The following is a 25,782-nucleotide window of genomic DNA, read 5'->3' as shown; positions in this document are numbered from 1 at the left end:
CTATAATTGGCACCAGAACAAAGAAACTACATATGAACAGATTAGATAGCACCTTAAAGTCAAACACGATATTTAAGTTCACTCAGAGCTGGACAACACTACTCCACACAAACATGACCAGTACCTATGAATTCTGCTCAGGGTGACCATAGTGGTGGTTAGAGAGTGTGTGTGTGTGTGTGTGTGTGTGTGTGTGTGTGTGTGTGTGTGTGTGTGTGTGTGTGTGTCAAAGATCCCAGTACAGAAGCCGGTCTTGGAGGCGATTGGGTAGTGCAGAGTTTGAAGCACCAGTGAATGAGGAGAGTGCCTTGGTCCACACCTGGACATTTGCATAGTTTATTTAATGTTGAGGTAGTTTTCATCAATTACCTGAAACATTCAAAGACAGACGAGGACATCATGAGTGATTCTAAGGCTTCCAGAAATAACACAGCAAAAACACAGACAGCTGATTGAGCATTGAGCCTTTACTTTTAATCTAACACCTACTTCTCTTACCTTGTTCAGTCAGACAAACAGCTTGCAGAAGCACATGGAAAACAGGCATCCTGTCTCTCTCACTCCCTACCAGCCTCTCTCGCTCACCCTCTATCCACCCTCAGATTGTTCTCCGCCCTTCCCCTCTCCTCGCCCTTCCCCTCAGCCCCAAACCCTATCTAGGTCGGGAGCTGGGGAGCTGGGAGGTGGTGTAGGTACCATGCATGCTCTGAGTCCTCCACATGCTCCCAGCACCACCAGAACTGCTGGTCGGTGGCGGAGGGGGCAGACGGGGGGAGTAGTGCACTGCAAATGGACGAGAGGAGGAGGCAGAGGAGGCTGAGAGAGAGGAAGAGGAAAGGGATGCAGCAGCAGAGACAGAAGCAGCAGAGGTAGAGGATGAGATGGAGAGGGATGATTGTGCTCTCTGATGGTGGAGAGAGGAGAGGGACAGACGCGAGGAGTGGAGGGAGTCTGATCGAGAAGATGCTGGGGAGTCAGAGTGCGTGGATGTCGACGAGGAGGGGACGCTATGCAGGGGTGGAGGAGGGGGCAGGGAGAGCGTGGGAGGAGAGGGGCTATGCAGGACTGACTGCGTGCGGCTGTGCTGGGCCTGGGATAACGAGAGGGGCATAGGCGAGGACACGGGCGCCAGGCGCGTGGAGGCTGGCTGGGGAGTGGTGTGTTGCTGGGTTTGGGAGGAGGTAGAGGAAGAGGAGGAGGGGAGACTGAGCAGAGAGTTGAGGCCTCCTGAGGTGGGGAGCGTTGCCCCAAACTGATGGGAGGACACTGAGGGAACCACGTGGTGAAATATACCTGCAAATCATACAGCAGAAATGGAGGGAGGAGGGCGAGAGAGTGGAGACAAGAGAGAGCCGTGGCAAAAAGAGCAGGGGGGGGGGACAGAGAGAGAAGCAAGGGCTGAGCCAGGTTGTGCAAAGCGCCAAGCAAGTCTGAGACAAGCACATAGAGAGCAAACAGAGTCAGTCCACTGGAAATGTAACGGAGCCAATTCAGCGCAGCCAGCGTAACGCTGCAGGAAGTGAAATGACTCTGATGCACTAACACACCCGGGGAAAACGCATGCGCAACAACGTGACCTCCATGAAATCAAACAGTCACTAACACTTTGTTATTAATGATTTCAATGAAAGTTTTGTGAAAAATGGCACATTTTCCGAGGGTGTCTCCAACTGCATCACCTAAGCGGCCAGTCCACGTCAAAGCAGGGCAGCACAGAGAGTCAGTCGAGAACACTTACCTGGCTCTTTCTCTTGCACGATTCGATATCAAGATGACCCCAAATACACAACCAAGCCCTCCCTCCAACTATTCGCTAATCCCTAGATAACATTGGCTATTAATCAGTCGTGCTCACCTCCAGCTGCTCCCCCTGCCAACCCAGCACTGGAGAAGCTTCCTAGGGCAGAGTGTCCGTTGACAAGCCGAGGGGTCCCAGTCACCGTGGATCCACCAGTCTGGGCCCCAAACAAAGATTGCAAGACTGAGGTTCCTCCAAGTGGGAACTGGGCCCCCAGGTACTGCCCCACAGATGACCCAGTGCTCGAGGAAACAGCTACAGGACTGCCTCCCACTTTCCCACTAAGAATGCCTCCTCCACTGCTGGCGGCAGCAGAAATGAAGAGGTTCTGACTGGCCAGATTGCCGCTGTTCTTCAGCTCCCAGTCACGGGAGGCCTTCTGCTTCTGGAGGGTCTGGCGCTGGTCTGAACTGCTTCCTCCTTGAGCACCACCAGCACTGCTGCTTCCACCCCTGGTGCTTGCCTCCTGACTGAGGAAAGGGTTTGGATTGCTGTAGCTGGACTCTCCATCGCTCCCTTTCCTCACCTGCTGCTGTTTGTGGTCAGAATCTGAGTCTGTGCCCCGACCCGAACCCCCGATGCCAAACGGAGAGCCCCCCTGTCTCAGGTCAGAGTTGGGTTGTTTGGGATCAGAAATGGGTGAAAAGGTGGATTTCCATTTGCTGGTAGAGGACAAAGATGACGATGAGGAGGCTTCACTGCCGGTGCTGTTACCACTGCTGCTTCCTGATTTTCTCCCTAGTGGAGGAGAAAGGAAAAAAACAAACAACCAGCTCTCATCATCTAGCAGAAAGGCAGAGAATGATGATGATTATTTCTTAATGTATTCATTTTCTACCTCGTTCACCATCTCCGAGTCTACCAGATCCATCTCTGCTCTCCAACGATATAGTGGCTATTTTTCTTTCAATTCTGCAAAAACAAACAAAAATCTAAATCAAAATAAGCAGTAACAATATTATAAATATATGAAATTTGCAACAGAGCTGACTGAGTCATATTTATAACGGTACAACTTGTGATTAAATAAAAGCACAAACAGGAAATGCTGAATCACACGGTTATTCAGCAAGGACATTTAAATGACTTCCGATCGATGAAGACGCCATCATAAGCTTCATATTACCGAGAACTGGAGCTGTCAACAGGATAACCCGAGTCCTCATCGTCTGAGCTGGGTGCTGTGGAATATCGACCCGTGCCGTTCATCTCCAGGGGGCGCTCTCTCTTCAAGATGGGAGGTTGGTCTAGGTCAGGCCCAACGGGGCTGCGGCTTGATTGCTCTGGAGAGGAGATGGCAGAGATCTCCAGAGGTTGGTTGATGTTGTTCACCTGTTGGCAAAAATAATCACAGTTTACAGTGACGCTGGCGACATCTGTGAAAAACAAAACAGACGGATGGTTACGCTGGAGCAGCAGGTTGTCTGTACAATGGCTAAAGAGGATGTGGCACTGTTATTACGCTATTATTACATTTGTTGTACAATTTCAAGGTCATGCCGCAAAGTGTGCCTCTATTGAACTTTTAAGACTGATGAATTAGCAGGAGCCTTTAAAACTGCTTATAATATTGAGTATATACTTAATATAGTACAATACTCATAATGTAACTTCAAAGAATCTCATATATGCTCTTTCGTCTCCAGTGCTCACCATGGAGTTGATATTGAGTGGCGATCCTGAGGAGTGGTTGCTGGAGCTGAGCCCAGGGAATGATCTTCTCTTTGGGGATCCACTGGCCATAACAGGCCCTGGGTTGCCACGTTTCCGTCTCCCCCGCTTGCGTCCCTCTTGAGAGCAGAGGCTGTGAGAGGAGTGCGATGACGACATATGTGTGGGTGTGTGAGCGTGCTGCGTGCTGGGCGATTGGTGATGGTGGTTTCCATGGTTACTGTGGTATCCCTGCTTGGCCGGGTTGCCAGTGTGGTGGTGGAGGCGAGATCCTCCGGCTGCGCTGCCCCCGCTGCCTGACGAAGAGGAAGACGAGGATGAAGAAGAAGAGGAGGAGAAAAAGATCCTCCTTCGCAGTTCACTCTCCTGGGCTTCTGCGTCCGATTCACCTCCTTGGCCCTCCGGTCCATCTTCTGGAACAATCCTCGGGGGTCCGTCGGCATACTGGAGCACCCCCCCAGTGCTGAGAGGGGGGCTCTGGGTCGGACCGCCTCGGCCCATTGTTAAAGTGTTGCTGTGTGGAGGTGGTGAAGAAGTGCCATTGTGGTCCTCGGGGTGCAGACCTCCATTCATCATGCTGGAGATGGATGAATATCCTAACAAAGACCACACAGTTCATGAAGCTTCACAGGAAGATCAGACTAATATAAAACAGCCTCAATTCACATATTTAACCTTAAGTAAGCAGCAGTAAGTTTTTTCCCAGAAGAATTTTTAGCAACACCCCAAGGAATATACTCACCCATTTTTAAAGCTGTAATAAAATAAAACCAGCTTTTTTTCTTTGCAAGGAGTTTATTTTGGTAATTATGCTTTATTTGTGAAATGGATGGTGGTCAGAGGGCCCGGTGGCGCCTGTGTCCGGCAGCCTCGCCTCTGTCAGTGCGCCCCAGGGCAGCTGTGGCTACAATGTAGCTTGCTATCGCCAGTGTGTGAATGTGTGTGTGAATGGGTGGATGACTGAATGTAGTGTAAAGCGCTTTGGGGTCCTATGGACTAGAAAAGCGCTATACAAATGCAGGCCATTTACCATTTACCATGGACAAAAATAATTGGAAAATGCATATTATTCCATGAAATCAGCAAAAACAGAATCATCTCCTTTACTGTATGTTGTGACCATGTTTACACTGCATAGTCAGAGGCTTACTTACTTAATCCAGGCAAAACCCTGACTATAGTAGAAACTCTGAAAGTCACAAGTGAAAAATAGGTGAAGAGTCCATCCTTACCATTGGTCTGACCGGTCTGTGACACAGGACTCGGAGTACTTCTCTGAAATCATGAATGCAGAGAATTTATCATTGTGAAATCTGAAGGTATTATAGATTTATTTTGAACTTTAGACAATTACATTAAATAATTGACTAGATAAAAACCTAACCTACACATCTTAATCTTTAAACATAATATTTTTATCGTGCAGCGTGGCTTCACGAGAGGTGGATCAGTGATGTACTATAGGAAAAGTCAGCACACTCACCAGTCTCTCAGCACGACTGGGTAGCACCACACTGGCCAGTGGGATGCTAACTGGCAATTTACTTGGGTGAACAGTGCTCAGTGGGATACTAATAGGAAGGCTTGTAATGCTGTTGTCTCCCTGAACAGATGGACTCCTCTCTTTAATGCCCTGTGTCACAGCACAAATGGGAAAATTACAGCAGTGAAAGACTCAAGGTGTGCTTGCAAATAAATCACAGTGAAAATGACACAGGGAAAGATGAAAATTCACCCTCTCTGAGCTTTTGAGATTATTCTGAGCATCACATCCGTTGGGAGAGGGGCAGTTCTGTTTGGCTCCAAGTGGAGAGTTAACACCACCCAGATCCCTAAAAAGATAAATGATGCTTTAGGATTCAATCTGCAAACAGCAGAAATAAAAATGTTCATACATGTTTGTAGTAGGAACAAACCTATGTGTGGTCAGCCCTGGACCTCTTAAGTGAGCAGAGGCAGTAGGATCCTGGTTAAGGTGCCTACGCAAGGCAATCTTGGCAGGGGAGAAGCGCGTGTAGTCAGGAAGAGCATGACAGAAGCTTTGCTGCCTCTGTCGGGCATCAGGGGTGGCAGCCACTAATTCATGGTCCGGGGATATGGGCAGGTATCGAGAAAGAAGCTCACCCTTGGAGTTAACCCGGTCAAAACAAGGTGAGCTGGTGCCGTTGATAGTAAACTCTGGGCTAACACCGTTGAGAACTGGGGCTGTAGACAGGCCGAGCTTAGAAGAGTCCACGTCTGTGGAAGCACGAGATTCCAGGTTTTTTCTATACGGGGAGCTTTCGCCAGGGCTGTAGGATTTCAGCTGAAGTAGCTCCTGCTGCCTTTGACTTTTCTCCAGCTCCACAATGCTTATCTACAAACAGACACCAGGGGGAACTATTACACAGGTAAACAGGCTATACCGATGTTAAAATATTGGAAAATGTTTGTCACAATAGCTCATACACTCTTCCTGAAAACCAGAGCAGTGAGGTGGATTAAAGGGTGGCGAGATGATAGAGGGGCACGCATCAGAAAAGAGAGACCAAAACACCTGGATATAGATCCAACAATCTGAAGATGTCAGCTGTGTACCTGCAACTCCAAGCAATGTCTCTGCTTCTCGGAGATCTGTTTGCGCAGGGCCTGCTTCTCTTTCAACAAACTCTCCAGACACAAAGAGCCCCAGTCCAGCTTCAACTCCTCACATCGAGACTTCAGCTGAAAAATAACAAGTTACTGTTACTCACTCTCTCTCTCCCATAACGCCGCCAGCCTGTTCGTCCAGCATTGCGCAAAAGTTAAACAGCAGGTACGATGACAGGTGAGAACCGCTGGAGACAATGCTGTAATTAAGGGCTGGAGGATCTGAAGCCTCACCAGCAGCAAGCTGTGGTCTCTCAGCAAAGCCATATCTCTCTCAAGCTGCTTGGTTTGCTCCTTCAGCTGAAGGTTATGGGCTGATATCTCCTTCTGGGCCTGAAGGAGGTCCTCCACAGTCAGGGCTTTTACTCCCAGCTGTTCAGCACACACAAAAAAAACAACACATTTTTATCAGTTGCTTTACTAGCGTGATGCTTAAAAGAATTGTGTCTGAGTCTTTGCAGACCTCTACTGGCTGAAGAGCTTTCCCTGCTGCAGTAATGTCAAAGTGCATTTTACATTCTAAGTGCTCATATACAGTCACACCTGATGCAGGTGTGCATCCATCCCCTGTTCCTTTTTTCTTTTTTTAAACTGAATTTTTATTATAATTTACAACATTGCAACTTGTACTTGTCAATGTTCACAAATAGGACAGTTACAGGAGTCGCAATGCAGAAATACAGATTAAAATAAGAACTGCAATTAGGAAGCACCAAATAAAACTGGGAAGCAAAACAAAACCCAAGCAAGCAAGCAAGCAAACAAACAAACAAACAACAACAACAAAAAACCCCAAAAACTTTATGTAATATTAAATAACATGTGACAATCTTAGCCATAAATGAACAAAACGAGACAGACCTATGCTAAATTATTGAAACAGTAAAGCATGTATGGGTCGCCAACGCTCAGCAAACAATTCTCTTTGAATCCGCAGAGCATATGTTATTTCCTCCATTTGGTAAATTTCTCTTACTTTATCAATCCACATATTATATGAAGGTGGGTCAAGATTCAGCCATTTAATAGTAATACACTTTAGTGCTGCTGTAAGCAAGATTCTTAAGAGATACTTTGTATTGTTTCCCCAAAACCATTTGGTAATACTCCTAAAATGGCTAGCTGTTGGTCTTTTGTTAATGGTTGTTGGAAAACTGTGTTTGTGTTGAGAACTTTAAATATGTCATTCCAAAATGAGCAGATTTTTGGGTATGACCAGAATATATGTGAGTGGGTTCCTAAATAAGTACCACAATTTCACCTGCAGGTGTCAGGATTTGTAGGCTTCGTTTTGGCAATTATCTCTGGGGTTCTAAAATATCTCATGACCACCTTCCCAGGTGTCCTCTGAGATTTGAGTGCCAGTCTCAGCTTCCCACCTTGCCTTAATATCCAAAGTTGCACTTGTATTGAAACTCATAAATGCGTTATAAAAATTGCTGATTAATTTTGGGGAGGAATTACTTTGAAATATTTTTAGAAATATTTCCTCAATGGGTGAGGGCTCCAAAACTTGCCTCCATTCTTTATGTTTTGTCAAAAAACTTCTTAGCTGCAGAAATCTATAAAAGTCAGGGGTCTCATCTGAGCTGCCCAGAAATAATTTTTCAGATTTGGAACAGCCAATCCCCCCGGCAGTTTTGACAGTTTTAATGTTTGGAACTTGATCCTTGGGCGTTTGCCTTGCCATATAGTTTGGTTTATCTAAATTATCAAATGTAGAGTTGGGAATGTTAATAGGCAGCATTTGAAAAAGGGATAGAAGTCTTGGCAATACATTCATACGTATGCTCTCAATCCGACCCAAGAAAGACAGAGGCAGGACTGTCCCTCTCTCTAAATCTTTTTTTATTTTTGCAACTATAACTTCATAATTTACTTTAAACAAGTCTGATAATGAGTGAGGAATTTGAATTCCTAAATACTTGATACCTTCGTTTGGCCATTTAAAGCCACATCGCTCCTTGAATGTTCGTGAAATGCTTCCTCCTATATCCATTGCCAATGTTTTGTCAGTATTAACTTTGTAACCAGAGAGGTAACCATATGTACTAATAATTTCTTTTAAATGAGGTAGACTGACTGCAGGATTTGAAATGTGTAAAAGTACATCGTCTGCATAGATGGACAATTTATGCTGTTGTCCATTAATTGAAAGGCCCTGAATTTAATGTTCATCTCTAATTAACTGCACCAAAGGCTCAATACTTATATCAAACAGCAGGGGTGACAGTGGGCATCCTTGTCTACACCCACGTTCCAGTGGAAATCTGGCTGATATTGTTCCATTTACCCATACAGCCGCCATTGGGTTGGAATAAATTAAGTGGATACAGATTCTTAAGTTTGGCCCAAATTTGAATCTTTCAAGTGTATGGCCCAAGTACTGCCAGGAAACCCTGTCGAATGCTTTTTGCGCATCTAGAGACAGAATCATTGTTTCTTCTTGTTTAGTCTTGTACAAGGACATTAAGTTCAACAATCTACGAACATTGTCCCCATAGTGCCTTCCTGCAATGAACCTCGTTTGATCTGGATTTATAACATGTGTAATAATTTTACTAACTCTTTTGGCTAAAATCGTGGTGACAATGTGCAAATCAGTATTAAGTAATGAGATTGGCCTGTATGATTGACAATTTGTGGGGTCCTTGCCCTCTTTATGGATTACGACAATTACTACAATTGTAGTCCCATCTCCAGAGCGCAGGGGTAAGCTTTCAGTAATAAGGGTGCGACTTTGTCCTTAAGTTTTTTATAAAATTCGTTAATAAAACCATCAGGGCCAGGACTTTTTTTTAGTTTTAAGGTTTGAAATCACCTGTAAAATTTCTTGTTCTCGAATTGGTTCATCCAACTCCTTTGCTACAGATTCTGGCAGTGTTTTTAAATTGATCTTTTCTAAGAAATCAGATAGTGTATTGTCATCTTTACATGCATCTGAATTTTTATATAATGACTCGAAAAAATTGGCAAAGCAACTTGCAATTTGATTTGGTTTAGTAATTAGGGTTTGATCTGACTTCAACTTTTGGACCATATTACAAGTTTGCTGTTTCCTGAGTCTTATTGCCAGCAATCTACTAGCCCTACTACCCTGTTCATAGTACTTTTGTTTAATGAATCTTAAATTGCCCTCAATTTTCTCGTTTATTAAACTATTAAGCTCACTACGTAACATTTGAAGATCGGAAAGCAAATTGGCCGTCTGTGCTTTTTTGTGTTGTTGCTCTAGGTGTTTTATTATGGCCTCCAATTCACACCGCCTAGCCTCTTTTCTTTTTTTCCTGGCACTTGCAAATGATATTATGCGACCTCTAATGTATGCCTTGGCGCAATCCCAGAGAGTTAAAGGCGATATCTCCGGAGTTGTGTTCAACTCCAAGTAAGTATTTAGTTCAGTATGTATGAACTCACAAAACTGGCTATCATTTAGGAGTGAGGCATTTAATCGTCAAAGTTTTAGTTTTGGTGTCAATCCTAAGTCCCATGAGAATGATAACGGTGCATGGTCAGATAGTGTAATTGGTAAGATTTCAATATTGTCAATTCTATGCTCTTCTGTTTTAGAGGTAAAATGTCTATGCAAGTAAAAAGTATAATCTCTGACGCTAGGAAACCTATTTCTCCAGACATCAATTAGTCCCAGTTCAGTTGTTAAATGTTTTAGAGCTTTGCTCATTTGCAACGCATGGCTTTTAAAACTTGGTTGTTTATCCATATAAGGTGACAAGACAAAATTAAAATACCCTCCAAGCAATAAAACACCAGAACACTTTTGAAGTACTAGATTAGAAACTGTATGTATGAAATTTGGCTCATCCTCATTAGGGGCGTAGATATTGATGAGGGAAACCAGTACTCCATCAATAGAGCCGTTGACCATAATGTACCTCCCATGTGGGTCTCTATATGTAAGTGAGTGGGGTGAAGTTTATCTGTCCGTGTACTAGGATAGCCACACCTCTTTTCCTGACAGATTTGTGAGATGAAGGAACGTCATCTCACAAATCTGTAGGAACTCTGTTTAAAAGTTTAAGATTGTCTATGAGAGCAGATTGGTAACTTAAGTGCCTATTTTTGATGCAAATTAAGCTGGAATGTGTAGAGGCTCTGAAGTAAGCGTGTTCACTCCATCGCGCTCGCTAGCGCCCCCCCCCGTTTCTTTTGACCATGTTTATCCTCAGGTGGGACAGAGACGGCATGAGTTTTAAGCTCGTCTACAATTCCCATCCGTTTGACAATCTGCAGTTTTTGAATATACATGCTATAAATGGTTGAATGAAGCATTTTCTGTAGATTTCTACTAACAAGTGTTACTGCATCAGGTGGGAGCAACATAGCATCACTTCTTACCTCATCCAGTTTAGTCTGAAAGAGACCTTTGATCTTCTCCTTGTGAGACTGACAGACCAAATGGAGCTGCTCCGCCTGCCCTGATAGGTCCCTGTGTTTTTGCTAGAGTGAGTGGAAAGCAGATATAATAATATAAATGTATATACAGAATTTAGCGAGGTGAAGATGACCTCACTATGCAGTCTGTTGAGACAATAATTACCTTCTCTTGGTCTAAAAGTTGTTGCAGGTTGGAGCGGTACTGAGGAGTCTTCATGTAGGCCATAAACTGGAGGTACTGAATTTTGATATTGTCTGTAAAAGAAGATCAAAGTTGGAGACAGAAAGAGACGGACAGTTTAACAAATATGTTTGCTGTTGATTGGAGAACTGCAGAACTGTTGTTTTGTTTGCCTCTTCACGTTTTGGCCTCATTCTATAACGTGTGCCTAGAAATATTCTGACCCTGTGCACAAAAAAAAGTGCACATGCAAAAATGACTGCTGGAAATAATGAAACATGCACACCAGCTAATTTTCTTCTTGTCACAGTTTAAAATGTGGATGAGGCTCAACATGTTTGTTCGTTTGTTTATTTCTCGGCTCATATCAGTCTCTGGTGTTAGCTGGTCACGTAAAAGAACAACAAAGATGCAATAAATGCTGACGTGCAACTGAAGTTGAGGATGTGGAGAAAGCCCACCAACGCTTTTATTTTTTATTTTTAGTGTTCTGTGGTGAAATGGCTGCCACTTATTTCTGATTACTGTTCTTTTGTCAGAGACCACAGACAAAAACAATGATGGCATCAGAGTGAAACAGGCCAGGTACCAGACTTAGAGAAAAGCTTATTTTCATTTGCACATTTACAACACAAGTATAATAATATCAAAGACCATTCATGCAAATCCTAAAAACTCAGTTTTTCAAGGTATTAAATAAAAAAGGAGAACTGTGCAAAAGCAGAGCTTCTTTAGGAGCCCTCCACTCATCCTCAGTGGCGACCTTAAAGCTAAGTTCTTATAAAGTTCTTACGAAACCTTTCCCAGTTGGACGTTCAGTATCGTGAACTATTTTGACAAGATTAACATTTCAGTACAAAATCTGGTTCTCAAAAATAAATATTCTGTACTTCCAATACACCTCTGTATGTAGGTGTGTGCGGAGGCGGAGTCATAGCTATGAGTGGATGGCTCACGATGTGAATGTGTTCACTGAAAAAGATCTCATCCAAAACTTCCTCACAACGAGAATCATCCTAACCAGCAGGCAACACACAAAAGTCAGATCAAGTTCTCTTTTATTAAGTCTTTAGTTCACAACCACAAACAGAAGTGGGGTTAAAAAGCTTTATGCTTTGTTAAATTTCCTTATAGATCAATCACACCACACTTCCCAGAACGTCTGTCCATACTGATATATAAAAGCTGTTGCTTAAATCAGTAACCTGAATTTCATATAACCATGTGTATATCTGGTATGGTGCATGTGGTTTTTCAGCATCACAGTTTTAAAAAAAAAATAATAATAATAATCAATCGGTGTCTTCATTAACTTACCTAGCAGTTTTTCCAAACCAGGGGGAGTTGGGCTCAGCAGAAGTTGACTAGGGGTATAGTGCTGGACCTTGGGAGGTAGCTGGTAGAAGGGATTCTGAGGTGGTCGGTATGCATCTGCACGCATAGTAATATTTTCATTAGTAACATCCTGTTTAGGAAATAATACAGACAGCATATTGTGTGTGTGTGTGTGTGTGTGTGTGTGTGTGTGTGTGTGTGTGTGTGTGTGTGTTAGCGCTCTTACCCTGAGGGGGTGCTGCAGAAAGGGTCTTGGCATGCAGCAAATCCAACGCACTCTGATTCTTCTTATTTTTCTTCTCAGCAGCTGGAGTAGCTTTCTTGGGTCGACCACGTTTCTTATTGTTCAGCTTGCGACCTTTGGCCAGGAGTCGCGTTCTTCTCGGTTTAGCGGAGGGCTTGACCACAGTCACCAAGCTAGGACGCTCCTCTTCACCACAGGAGTCCTGCTTTATTACACAAAGAGATAACAGTCACATAGAGAACACAGAGACCCGTCTCACAACGCTGACCAGCTTGTCCGGGTTTAATTCTCATTCTTGTACCTTGTTTGGTTCCTTGGGTTTTGTAGGCGTGGTACTATTGCTTTTACTGTCCTTCTGCTGACGTCTTCTAGCTGCCTCTTGCTCCTCCTAACAGAAGATGAATCAATTTACTAGTCTGATCCAAAAAATGTAGTAAGTACAGGGACTGTCAACACACTGAAGAAGAAGACTCACCCTGAGTTTAGGATTTTTGAGACTAGCAAAGTAGTTTTCAAGCTGGAAGATGAGAAAAAGGAAAATGTGGGTATTAGATTAAGAGTTCTTATTTACACGTTTGTAACAACACTTAAAGAATCAGGTGCATGCTCGTTTCACAGTTCTGACTGAAAAAAGCAAACGCACTAAATAATTAAATTTAGTACAATCGGTACATAAAATGTGTTTTGTGTCATCGCCAAATAAAACTTCATAAAGAGTGAGACGGAGAGGGAAAACGGCATCAGGTGGTGACAAGAAACACATCTGCATAATGAGACTGTCACAAGCATTTTCCAGGCAGCCTGCCAGTTTTCTCACTGGGATTTCAACAGGTAACCAGGGATTACTTTCACCAGTTACTGGAATGACACATATGTCACGGTAATCTAATAAGCACATGTCTGCCTGTGAAACCTCAGATTGCTTACTCTCAAGATACACTACTCATTAAGATGATACCAGCTGTTATTATGGCAGCTTATCTCTTGAGTTTAGGTTACGGTTCGTCTCTAATGGATAATTTATTTGTGTTGCTTTAGTAGTCAATTATTTTTTTATTGAGCTGACGAGATCCTCTGTTAGGATTTCACGTGTGGGCGCCTGGGACCACTTCCTCTCATTACAGAGACAAAGAGAAGCATGGGTGCTTACTATGGTGCGGTCTATGGTATGCAGGTAGTAGGAAACTGGCTTTCCAGTCCAGGAAACAGAGCCTCTGAGTGGAGAAAGCTCCACCACACGCATAATTGTGCCAATATCTGCAGGACAGAAGGGAAGAATATCACACGGAAGTCTAATTGAGCCTTAAATATTATTTATTTTTTAAATAAATTGGGTGCTTACCACTCAAGTTTCGACTGTTGATTCTGAAGTTTAAAGGTGCAAAGGGTTTGGAGGATACAATTTTCCCTCCTGGGGAAATAGAAAAACAAATGCACAAAAATCCTTTACATGTGTTGTACACACCACAGCTTTTTCAGCTCATTACTTGACGCACGCATGGTAATTTACACAATCACTTTAACTATCTATGGATGGATCTCATGAGCCAATTTTAGCTTAATTAACAATGAGAACAGCTGAAGAATTAATCACTACCAACACTACAAAAACATGATGCTTTATATAAACAAAACACTACATGCACCTGCTTTCAAACTGCTTTTCTATCTTTGATTAATTTTCTCTAGTTTTCAATAAAGGGTCTCAATTCAGTTTTGCTGGGAAATTTGAAAATACCAAATTAACAGAGAGCAGACTGTAGAGATTAAAGAAAAAGTGGACACATCTCCTCAAATGATTTTTAAAAGAATGCTCTGATCCAAACATGACATACAAAAAGTGGTGGGTCTGAATATAATGCAGAAATTGTATGTTTGTGACTTTGAAGCTGAAACATTGTTGACTCTATAGAACACAAATTCATCAATGTGCCTAACAGACCGTCAGTGCAACATAATTTATGCTCAATTTTTCTGATAATTCTGATCAGAATTTAAGTGATGATCTATACATTTTCCAATTTAAGAGCCTTGTGTATGTCTGAGTGTTTTTTAACTGAAAGATAAAATAACGCAGATGTTTTCAAGTACAAACAAGTAATGAGTAAGTAGTGTAGTTATTAGCTGAAAAGTACTAACCTTCCTTCATGTTAGCAAAGCGCTCCTTCAGCTGGTGATCTACCTCTGGACCAAAGGCAAAGTTATTCACAAAAATAATACTGGAAAACAGACAAGAGGAAATACTTCACAGTTCAATTCACAGTAAAAATGGTTACCTCAGAAAGTAATGAATGACAAAAACAGTTAAGGAGGTGATTTTCTGATTATATTTTGATTAGATTCAGATTCTAAACGGCCTTATTTGCAGAAAAGCATAAATGGAGATTTTGTCTTTCAGTCTGTCACTGTGATCAGGCTTTGTACACCACCTTGTGTTGGCGATTCTTTCTTTCCACTCTTCAGACAGAAAATCACCTCTTTCCAGCTGAAACAAATTGTACGTTTATGGAAAAAGTCCTGAACACCTGTGAATCTACAGAGCACCTGAATTTGTTTCTTATGAAAGTGCAACTTGTGTCACACAAGAACCAACTTACTGTGTACTCCCCGTGTTTCTTCCCATACCATTTCATCCATTTTTTAAACTCTTTATCCATGGTCTGAAACAAAGAACAGAAACAATATCAGAACACTTGATACGAAAATTCAAGTTTTTAAAAGTCAAAATTATGATAAAGCGAGAGTTGTGGAGGCATTTCTAGAAAGAGAGGAAGTAAACAAATAGCCCCCAGTTAAAGTTTGGATACTGGTTTCTAAAAAACGCCCTTTCAGTTACCAGAATGACTCGAGCATGAGTTTCACACTTATGATTAAAACTAAGATTTTGAGTTGAATTTCCGCCCAGTCGGGAGACATTAATTCAAAGCAGGGATGTTTATCTGAAGCTTGGGCACCACTCACCAGTCTGTTACCTGCTCTATAGTCAAACCGGCACTGATTGCAGTCAGACACTAGTCACATTATGACAGAGCTGCTGGAAGTTTGAAGACCGCTTAAGGTTCAATCCAGCTGTGTCAGACATTTACAATCTTAATTGAACTCCGTTTAGTGCTTTAGTGCAAGTGTGGAACAGGTATATGCACCTTGTTTGGTGCAGCGTGACAGGGCAAACAAATGCTAACAAAGAAACCAGTTTGAAGGCTGATCTGAAGAGGAAATAAACAGCAGGTGCTCTTTCTGCTAGACTACGCTCTAGTTTACAGCTGTCTATAGTAATCTTTGGCTTTTCACTAAAACAAATCTAAACGCAGTGATCTCGTGCTGCTGGGTCTGTATATCTGTTATGTGAAATAATGGAGTTACCTCTGCATAGGTAGCTGGAATGTCTGCTTTCTCTACACCGTAGTAGTGTTTACAGTTGGTTGCTGCTGCAACCTGCAGCACCACCTGCCCTACTCCTGCAAATATGAAACAATTTCTTTAAAAATACATAAACACACCAAAGCTGCCAGACTTGCTATTTATGCTGGAGTTCTGAATCTTACAATTTCAGACATTTTCATAGTTCTTAATTAGCATTTTTATCCAAGTAACCACAAACACACTTTACTGGAGTACTTTTAAGAAACAAAGACAAACTTCAGGTGCTTCTACTAAGTGGTTAGTATAGAATGAAATGTATAACAGCAAACTAACCACTGCCAAGGTCAACAAAGGTGTCTTCTTCCATCATTTCCATTTCATCAATAATCTGGGCCACCAGGTCGAAAGAGGTCTCTCCGTACACCTCGGGGGAGAAGGGTTCATAGTTGTTGAGCTTCTCTGGGTCGGTCACTGAGTGGTTGTACACCTGCTGTAAGATATGTCTCAGCAGCCCATTGGAAGGACGCTTGTTTAGCTTCATGGGCTGGGTTGTCCCTTTCCACTGTAAAACAGGATTTGCATCAATTACATAGCGCCCCCAGAGAGTGCACTCCATCCCTTTTTATACCTTTTAGGAGTTTTCAGACTCATTGTAAACGGTATCATCTTAACGTATTTAATTATTTTTCACAATTAACCTGCACACATGATAATGACAAAGCAAATACAGGCTTTTTGAGTGGTTTGTATAACTGTTAAAAATAAAAGACTAAAATATCCCATTTCAATAAATATGTGAAGCATTCACTTAATACTTTTGCAAAATAAATAAATAAATAAATAACAGCCTCAATTCTTTTGGGAAAGATCCCACAAGGTTGGCAAACATGTCCTTTAGATTTTTCTCTATTTTTAATGGTACAGTTATTTGAGCTTAATCCCGGTGGATGGCAAGTATCAGTGAACATTTTACGTTTCTGTCTGTTTTATGTAGTTTGGGTAAAAGCAAAGGATGCACATCCACCATTTTTTAATCGAATAATAAATTTGATAAATTGCTTCTCTGCACTTTGACACTGACATAAAAAATACATTATTGAAAAACATGTTCAGCTGCCTTTCTAAGGGGTTACGAGTCCCATGGACAGGATCCAGCTTGGCTGACTTTGACCACAAGTGCTGAGAATAAACCTTGCTCTTCTCAATGAGCAGCTCCTCCTCACAGGTGGTTTCAACTGCCAAAAAACAGCTACCATAGCCTATGTCAGTCCAAGACAGTGGCGTTGGAGTACGATGGGGGAAGAGACTACTTGGAGAGGCAGAAAAATGATTTTAAGGGCTGCCAGAAAGGCACCCTGGTCTGCATGTTGGCAAGCAAAGATAAGACAGGAAAGGCCCGGGCTAGTTAAATAGCAGAGACTAAAGTTTACTAGTTTTTACTCTAATATTCATCAGCAGCTGTAAGACCTTACACAGACACATATCATATTTATGACCAGCTGATTTAATTAGCCCTGTGTTAGCCTTAAGATGGGCTTGTGAGGGTATATACTCTGACTTCTACCTTTCAACAGCTGGAATAGGCTCCAGCTCTCGAGGAATAAGCGGTTAGGGAAATGTACTGTTGTATGGACAGATGATTTAATTAGTGCCAGGTAGACTCCAGACAATCTTTAGAAGTTCCTAAGTGATCTCTGAGAAAAGTAGCATGCACCAGAAATCAATAGCAAAAGGTCTGAATACCTGTGTAAGCGGACTATTTCTTTAATTACTGCAGTGGAATGTAGATAAGACAGCACACTAAAAAGTTCTTACCAAAATCCAATAACTGAAGGACAAAGATAGACCACCTTAGAGAACACTGGCTCTGATATCCTACTATAAATACTCAAAACCAGAATAAACAGTTAGGGAAAATGATTCACAAAGGGCACAGATTCAAAAGAACCAGGTTTGTGACTAATGTGCAGCCTTCTCCTACAAAACAGCAAGGAACTTTTCACATATGGACTCACCAGCTGATGAATGCTGTCAATGGCCCTGTTGTACTTGTCACAAAGTCTCTGCATGCTCTCAAAGCTGGGAGAGAGAGGCAACACATATAAAATATGATCTCTATAATTTAATTTAAGTAATAACAGCACATTTCTGAGTGAAATAATACAGCTCACATGGGTTAACCCTAACTATCATGACCTAATTTGTTATCATGGCTGGGTAAAATTAATCAAGTCTTTAAATCTGACTCATAAACTAACTAAACTAATTATCAGAGACATCAATCTAACCTTCTGTCTGACTCACAGACTTTGATTTTACAGATACTGATGACATTATTTTACCTCTTGGTGTCATAGTCAATGAGTACATAATTTTCCATTGCCAGTTTGAGGTCTGGGATTTCCTCACACACCCACCTATTAAATAAACAAACATAAAATCACTACTAAATCAGGTCTTTGACAGTCATGTGCATGTAGGAGTATCGCAGGACGGAAACATCGCTTACCGAATGGTCTCGATGATTTCATGAGCAGCATCATGGTGTTTATCCTTAAAAGGGAGGGAGAAAATATTACAAAAACCACACCGAGAATAAAACATTTCACTCAGCAGCACCACAAATTACAGCTTTTAGATGTCCTTAAACTCCAAACACGACCACTCAAAACCAGTCTAAACAAAACCTCAACACTGCTGAAGCCATGATAGTTTTAGAAGACTGATGTTTAAGTGGGGTGTATCTAATAAACTGACAGCTGAAAATAAAATACCCTAAACTGTCTTCACATCTGACCTTAAAATACCACAGCTCAGTAAATCATAGGTCAAAACACTAATACAATCTCATCAACTGACAATCATGGGAGGGAAGAACTCCCTTTTAGCAGAAAAAAAACTGTCAGAATCAGGCTCAGGTAGGAACAAACACCTACAGCGACCAGAGGGAGTGTGAGGGGAAAGAGAAGACAAATATTTAAACGGTAAATGGACTGAGTCTTATATGGCGCTTTTCTACGCCGGGAATACTCAAATACTAAAATAATACTCAAATATTACTCTATACAGCATGCCACATTCACCCATTCACACAAGTACTGTCATCTATGCTGTTAAGTGCTTACTACCACTCACTCATTCATACCCTTACACATGCATCAGAGAGGAACTTGGGGTTAATATCTTGCCCAAGGATATTTAGGGGGAGCCAGGGATCAAACCACCAACGTTCCGATCAGTAGATGACCTGCTCTACCTTCCTGAGTTACAGCCATTTACCACACTGAGTATTGTCGTAGTGATCATAAAAAGAAGGAGGAAGTTCCTCAGATGGTTCAAGGTCACCTGATTTAAGCTACATTAAACATTTTATGATGTAGCCTAAATCAGGCCTAATTTCAGAAGCACAGAGTCTCTGTCTCCTGAACCCAAAATGTTAGCTGGTTCCACAGTAGAAGGACATGATAGGATGAAAGGTGGTGCTACATGTAGGCAAATTGCTGACTGGCTGAAAAGCAGGCCTGAACAGGAAAAAGAGTGAATGGATTGGTACTCATATAGTGCTTTTGTACTGTGCACTTTTTACTACAAAGCTCCTTCACCCATTCCCACACACATTCATACAACATCTAATCACACTGATCGAAGCACTGGGTAAACACACGACGCCAGTATCTTGCACAAGGATGTTTCAACATGCAGCCAGAGATTGAACCACGACCCATCTTGCTGACAGATGACCTGTCCTACCTCCTGAGCCACTACTACCACCACCACTCAGTTTTTTATTGTTTGGGAGATTCTGAATGTGCATTAGGAGGATTATGTGAATGCCATCGCAGAGAAACAGGGGTATTGCTTCATCACAGTAGCTAACCGCAGGGAAAAACTCCTGATATGTTTATGGGGAAATAATCAGTTTAACAGAGTGCTTGCTGAGCCAGTATTGTACTGAGCATGCATTTTGTGTTAGTATAAACAAGATGTGTGTAAATATATGTTAAGTCTGGCGATGTGCGTATGCAATGAAATGCTGATTAGCCATGTGCACATGCTGCTTATGTTAATTAGCCACGAGGAACTGTTCTGGTTATTAATGCATGTTAGTCTGGAGAATGGTGTAATGTTTAATGTTCAGAGTTTCCTTTAACCAAATCATGATCCTGTGTGCAACCCTGCAGCAAATGCATTTATAGCCCCTAAACATATTTTATGACTCATGAGTCTTTTGCTGCATTAGCTCTGCAACGGATTGTGTAACAGACCCTGGAAAGGTCGGATTACCTGCTGAGCGACAGTGCCTGTTAAAACAGCATTTCCAAATCCAGCAGGAATGTTAATGAAACCGTTTTCTATTAAAAAAAGACATCGAGTGGAGGAAAAGTAAATATGACATGCACACTAATATGTGTGAAGGTAAGGTATAAAACTGCTGGATGGGAGTTTTGATCATTATAAATATAATTAAAGAGAAATTACAACAAAGAAGAAGAGAAAGAGATACTGTTCAGTGCTCGCAAAATCGCTAGCCCGACGTCCCGGAGCTAGCGATATCTCTGGTCGGGCGACCAAAATCTATCTCAGCCCCGCCCGTCGGGTTATCATATAGCCTGACGGGCGAGGCTGAGATAGATTTTGGTCGCCCGACAGGAGATATCGCTAGCTCCGGGACATCGGGCTAGCGATTTTGTGAGCCCTGCGTGTTGATTGCGCTCTTATTTCCTGAGGGTGTCTCCACAGCAGATGGATCTGCATGTTTGATTTGACGAGATTTTACACCAGATGCCCTTCCTGACGAAACCCCTGCCTTTGAGATCATTAGTAAGAGTACAGCAGCTTGTGACCCCTTAAGGCCGGGTTTGTGTCTCCTCCCAGGACTGAACCAGGGATATTTCACATGTAAGGCAAATGTCCTAAACATTTCACCACAGAGCCACAAAAAGACCTTATAAAGAAATTATTTGAATCTTATTACCCAGTTAACGTGTGTTTAAAATAAATTAGTATATGTATCTGTCTTAATGTACTGTTCTAAGATGAGTTTTTATGAATTTCAATAACATCTGTTTGAGATGTTAATGCAGACTGTATGTGTCTATTTGAATGTATATAGGAACTTGAAAAAAATAGCTGATGCCAATGGGAACCCTAATGAAACTGGAGAGGCTGAAGCTATGCTCATGCTACATCCCGTGTCTCTGAAAATTACCCTAAGTTGGTCAGAAGCAAACTTGAATAAGATAAAAATCTATTGTATTTTACACATGCAGGGAAATTATATTCATTAATTTTAGCAGGAGTGCCTGAGCAGCTCTCTGTGAGTAACAGGACTCAAGTTGCATCCAGCACACAGGCTGCCTAAGCCTGTTGCCTGAGCTGACCCACTGACCCACTTTCCGTCTCCTGCTTTGCCAAAGAGAGCCTCTGCTGGAGAGAAAGAAAAGAAAGAAAGTAGAAAGGGGAAAAAAAAAGAAATCTGAAGGTGAAAGAGGACAAAGGCAGGGAAAGTGAAAGCGAGAAGCGAAAAAAGAACTGTGAAAGGAAAGGGGGGCCTGAGAGAGGAGGAGAGCCTGCTATTTGTCAGCTGTTTGAGGCCTGGCACAGCAGCATGAGCTAACGGCTCTCAGCTCTCAGCCCACAGCTTCCAGCTTCCCGCTCAATACTACCCGCCAATACTACGCAAACTTCCGCCAAAACTAAAACATCCATGCGCACACCCTGAAAGAACCATGGCTAGACAGGAGATCTGTTAGCGGAGCAGTTAACCACATTATGGAGCTAACTGTTAATGATAATGAGCTACAAATCTTCCTAAAACACACATGAGCAAAGCACTGTGTAGCTCTTAATATGGAAGCTATACAGAGTATGAAGTGAGCGAATCAGATGCAGCAGGGGGAGGTCACCTGCTCACACAAAGACGGCACACAGCAACACCAGTAGAGAGCTGCTGCTAAAAATAAACGCCGTCTGAAAGCTAGACTCAGACAAAAAGAACAGAGGACCCTCCTCTCCTCCCCACTGTGGGTTCAAGTGACGCACGTACTACTCCTCCTCTCCACGCTACCTCTCCTCACAGATGCACTGTGGGTGTAGGGGTTTTACCCAAAACACTGCTCAACTATCTACACCGCAACACCCAATGAGAACAAATGACCAAAGTCAGGCTTTGTATAGAAATTTGATTTTATTTATCAAATGGCAAAAAAGTAGTAAGATGAAAGAGCCTTTTTGTTTTAGCTATATCGAGACTAATCAAGCTTATTTATACCTCCATTTATGCACATAAGAATTATGCTCAGTCACCACTGATTTTGTAACAAAGAAGACCAAACAGACATATGAGTCAGATGTCAGTATTAGCATTTACTGCCTAAGAGCACAAGAGATTAGAGCTACAAATTTCTATGACCAATCTTTATCTGTTGTGTCACATCAATTTTGTGCTGGCTAAATACTCAGATGGTGCGACAAAGAGCTGAAAAGCTTTAAAACAGCTTGGTCATTTTTTAAATGAAATTTGTTTTTGTTTTCCCAGCACAAAAGGGCCAATGAATAAAAGCTACTTTAGTCTGCTCCCTTATTCACAAGGGGCTGCCACAGCAGGTAGCTCCACATGTTTGATTTAGCAGTTGTTTTATGCCGGACACCCTTCCTGGCACAATTCTAAAGGCATCGGTGTCTCCTCCGAGAATCAAACTGGTGATCTTTCACTTATTAGGCAAATGTCTAAACCACTACAAAAAGGGCGATGAATTAGAAATAAAATAAAAACTGGTGCCAGTACTCCTCACTAGTATAGACAGCATAACAGTTGGACATAGCCACCTCGATGTCATCCACTGGTTTGTGAAGTCCTGTTATGAAGCCTCCAGCTGAGCTTTTTCACCGTCGCCATCTTGGTGTTTTGAAGCCAGATGTGACGAGCAAGAGGTGGATATGACTGATCCTTGATATGCTCATAGCTTATCATGGCCCTTTCTGACTCTAAATCATTTTTTATAAATTAGGCTCAAAATTAATCAGTTGAAACTAGACACTGAGGCCATCAGTCTGATCAGCACAGTGTGTACCGAGCTTCTCAATGAAGAAGGAACCTATTTCTTCCAATCTTTTCTGGTATTTTTGCAACCAGACTTAGCCCCCTGGTGTTACAAAGAACACAGGCTTAAGGCACTCTAGCATCACACTTTAGACAAGGCAGGCATGTCCATCTTTGATAACATCTGTGGATATCAGCCAAACTCGTAATAATGATATCAGTGGTGATACAGAATTAAACAATCCACACATTCCTACTGATCATACACCAAAAGTACTTAAAACACCAGCGTATCTCTTAAAAGTGTTGTGTGGGGCTGCTTAGTACCAATACCTAGAACCAGATGGATAAAGAGCTGCACCACACCAGAGGTGCTCTTCATATGGAAGCATTTACAGATGCACAGATGTGGGGATTTAGTGAGCAAACAGCAGATGAAAGACTAAACAAAAGAGATCAGAGAACATCTTCTTTGCATTTTTTCTATGGGCTTGGTTCACTAAAAGCACAACTTACACATCAAAAGCCTGTAACACCATGTTGTGTCTATCATACACAGATAGCAATGTGCTCGTGCTCTGTAGGTGTGATAAGCAATCCTAATGTGGTGCAATGTAGGAGTGAAGAGTAAATGGAGTGGGATCTGCTGTTACCACCAAGAAGTTCAACAAAGGGAAAACACAATGAGTTTTAAACGTGACTGGGAACACATACTTGTATGTGAATTCTAATAATACAGCATTGCTGAACAGGAGCAGGCTCATATCTTCCTCCCTGCAGACTTGACCATATGGACAAGAGAGGAAGGGAGAGGAGAGGGGAAGTGTTTCCCCCTTTGAAAACAGGAGGAGAGCACCGCATGAATGGGCTCCATATCACACAACTCCACATGCATCAGCTGTTTCTAATTCAACACATGACAGTATAAATGGCTCACGCAGTCCAATGATGTATTAAATTCCTGACATGTTTGTCCTCCTGTTTATCTTTGCAGACCATAACATAAGGAAATGGGAGGAAGGGAGGGAGGAACTGTGTTATCAGAGTCTGGCATAGTGCAAAAAGGGAGGGTCAGCTCTGTCAGGCAAAGCAGGGAGGGAGTGCCTGATTGCATCGACAAGCAACTCTGACTCAACAGAGACTGAAACGGGTGATGGGACAAACACACTATGATGGAAGTGAAATAACCAGACTGACAGACACAGTGCAGCGTGGGGGTGGGGGAAAGCGCCACAAAGAGACCCCACACACGCATTCTCATAAACTCCGCTATCTTCTCACCGCAATTACTATAAATGAGAAAGATAGTTCAAACTAACTACACACCACTGAAAAGGACCACAGAACTTACAACCGCTTCCCCTTCCGCTTATACTGAATGAGTCAACTGCAGGCACTGACGTGCTGACAGCTACATGGAAATAAAATTAAGAGAAGAGAGAGAAACGTGTCTCTACCAGGCATGATTGCTATCACTGCACAGAGCAGACTGACTGATGGGGGTGGTGGGTCCACCTCATGTACAGAGTTAACCCGAGCAAACACAAGTCAGCTGCTCTCGCTCCTAAAACTATGCTGGGATAACACACATACACACACAGAAGGCACTCTAGGAATGCCAACACTGCTATTCAGATGTGTACAGACAGGAGTTCAAAAACCTACTGTGTAACCATCGGAGATATGGTGTGGTCTATGTGAGCAGGGAAAAAATGTTCGGCCATAAAATAAGTTAGGGACAGACTAACAAAACGGTGGTCCAATTTCAAAACAACCTCCGATCAGTGGCTGTCACTGTTAGTTTTACTAGCTACGGTCAAATGTGCCGTAGGATCTAAGTGTCTACAGTATGACAAGGAAAGAACGGATTGAAATAATCCAGGTATGCCATCAGCCATGGCAGAAGGCTGATACAGCACGTCTGTCACCATCCCAACCAGTATGACCCGATTCTCCGGACGAGCGTGCCACGGCTCTTTCTGCTAGCTAGAGTTAGCGCACAGCTAACGCGGCTAACAAAGACTAAAACAAAAGGCAAAGCTTAAAAGCTACAAAAATTAAGTTTTAAAGTTTAACACTTACATATACTGGTAACGGCCATGGATACCCAGCGGGTTCTGCTCCAACCGGCGATTTGAGCTTGAGCTCCAGCTTTTCTCCCATCCTACACTTCACGGCGGCTTGGCTGTGGTGGATAGCTAGCTAGTAACTGCTCTCTGTTAGCCAGCTGGTCGGTTAGCGAGCGACTTACAACGAGAACATTTTGTAAGAAAAACGTTCAAACGCGTAAAATTAAAAAAGACGTCGACGCTGGTTACGTGGCAGATACACTCACGATGCGTTCAAGTGTATAACTGGATATGACTCGCTGTTCTATTTTAAATAAAATGCCTTTTTTATGCCCACTGGCAATAACACCGATTCTGTATCGCCGCCATCTTGCCCGGCATGAATACTTATGGCAAGGGGCCACTGGCAGCGGAGGGGACGCAGACGTCACTGAGCCAGCTCACGAGCAAGCCACCCCTTCCCAAGCTGCGTGAGAACACCGATAACATCACGACTTTTTTCCATATTAACGCAGGAATATTTACGCAGAGCCGGCAGATACATGATAAATGATAACCGTTCGTTTTAATATAAACGCTAAAAACACATTGACTCTGATTCTCAACATAATACACTTTTATTTACCCATAAATTATAAATATAAATTATAGCTTTAAGTAAATTAAATATAACGCAAATAACAATGCAACGAGTACTAATAAACACATTCTGTTTTACACAGCATAATTAAGGACACGTTTTTATGTACTAGGTGTTGTTATAGAAAGTTTATATACAAATTCAATATAAAACATTGGAAATTAGACCTAAATATTATTTTCCCAGCCTTTAATTCAATTCAATTCAATTTTATTTATACAGCGCCAAATCACAACAACAGTCGCCTCAAGGCGCTTTATATTGTAAGATAGCTCCTACAATAACACAGACAGAGAAAAATTCAACAGCCATGTGACCCCGTATGAGCAAGCACTGGGGCACAGTGGGAAGGAAAAACCTCCCTTTTAACCGGAAGAAGCTGGCTCTTACACATATCCCTGAGGTACACCAACTGT

At 42.3% G+C, this 25,782-nt stretch overlaps 1 protein-coding gene across 5 annotated transcripts; it reads right to left on the bottom strand.

The window, feature by feature from the left end:
• Positions 1 to 6: 6 nt before the first annotated feature.
• Positions 7 to 25,135, bottom strand: dot1l (DOT1-like histone H3K79 methyltransferase). Of its 5 annotated transcripts, XR_001290305.1 has the most exons (29): positions 24,740 to 25,135; positions 18,125 to 18,168; positions 17,958 to 18,032; positions 17,631 to 17,694; positions 15,949 to 16,177; positions 15,616 to 15,710; positions 14,850 to 14,912; positions 14,682 to 14,737; positions 14,392 to 14,471; positions 13,595 to 13,663; positions 13,403 to 13,509; positions 12,728 to 12,769; positions 12,554 to 12,640; positions 12,235 to 12,457; positions 11,991 to 12,104; positions 10,656 to 10,747; positions 10,454 to 10,555; positions 6,332 to 6,469; positions 6,047 to 6,172; positions 5,386 to 5,825; positions 5,205 to 5,301; positions 4,953 to 5,102; positions 4,702 to 4,744; positions 3,452 to 4,065; positions 2,925 to 3,130; positions 2,637 to 2,710; positions 1,856 to 2,536; positions 499 to 1,293; positions 7 to 369 (listed from the first exon to the last, which is right to left on the bottom strand). XR_001290305.1 is itself a non-coding variant. In XM_013909369.1 (28 exons), exons 1-28 carry the CDS (start codon positions 24,818 to 24,820, stop codon positions 362 to 364), a joined length of 4,200 nt encoding a protein of 1,399 aa, XP_013764823.1. In that variant the 5' UTR covers positions 24,821 to 25,135; the 3' UTR covers positions 7 to 361. The 5 variants fall into 5 exon arrangements, 4 of the variants coding, with proteins under 4 accessions (XP_013764823.1, XP_013764821.1, XP_013764822.1 ...); XM_013909369.1 differs by lacking the exon at positions 499 to 1,293; XM_013909367.1 differs by lacking the exon at positions 7 to 369 and having other exon boundaries at positions 378 to 1,293.
• Between the last annotated feature and the right edge of the window lie 647 nt (positions 25,136 to 25,782).

This window comes from Pundamilia nyererei, unplaced genomic scaffold (genome assembly GCF_000239375.1).
Source record: "Pundamilia nyererei isolate P.nyererei 1_Seehausen unplaced genomic scaffold, PunNye1.0 scaffold00023, whole genome shotgun sequence".
Taxonomy (NCBI): domain Eukaryota; kingdom Metazoa; phylum Chordata; class Actinopteri; order Cichliformes; family Cichlidae; genus Pundamilia; species Pundamilia nyererei.
Note: the sequence above shows the minus strand (reverse complement) of the source record. Positions and strands in the feature narration are given on the sequence as shown.

Coding starts and splice junctions, on each gene's coding strand:
- dot1l (XM_013909367.1), bottom strand. CDS start 24,820: ATGGGAGAAAAGCTGGAGCTCAAGCTCAAATCGCCGGTTGGAGCAGAA. Junction 6,173..6,331: donor GAGACCACAGCTTGCTGCTG/GTGAGGCTTCAG, acceptor GTTATTTTTCAG/CTGAAGTCTCGATGTGAGGA. Junction 4,066..4,701: donor ACAGACCGGTCAGACCAATG/GTAAGGATGGAC, acceptor GGTCTTTGTTAG/GATATTCATCCATCTCCAGC.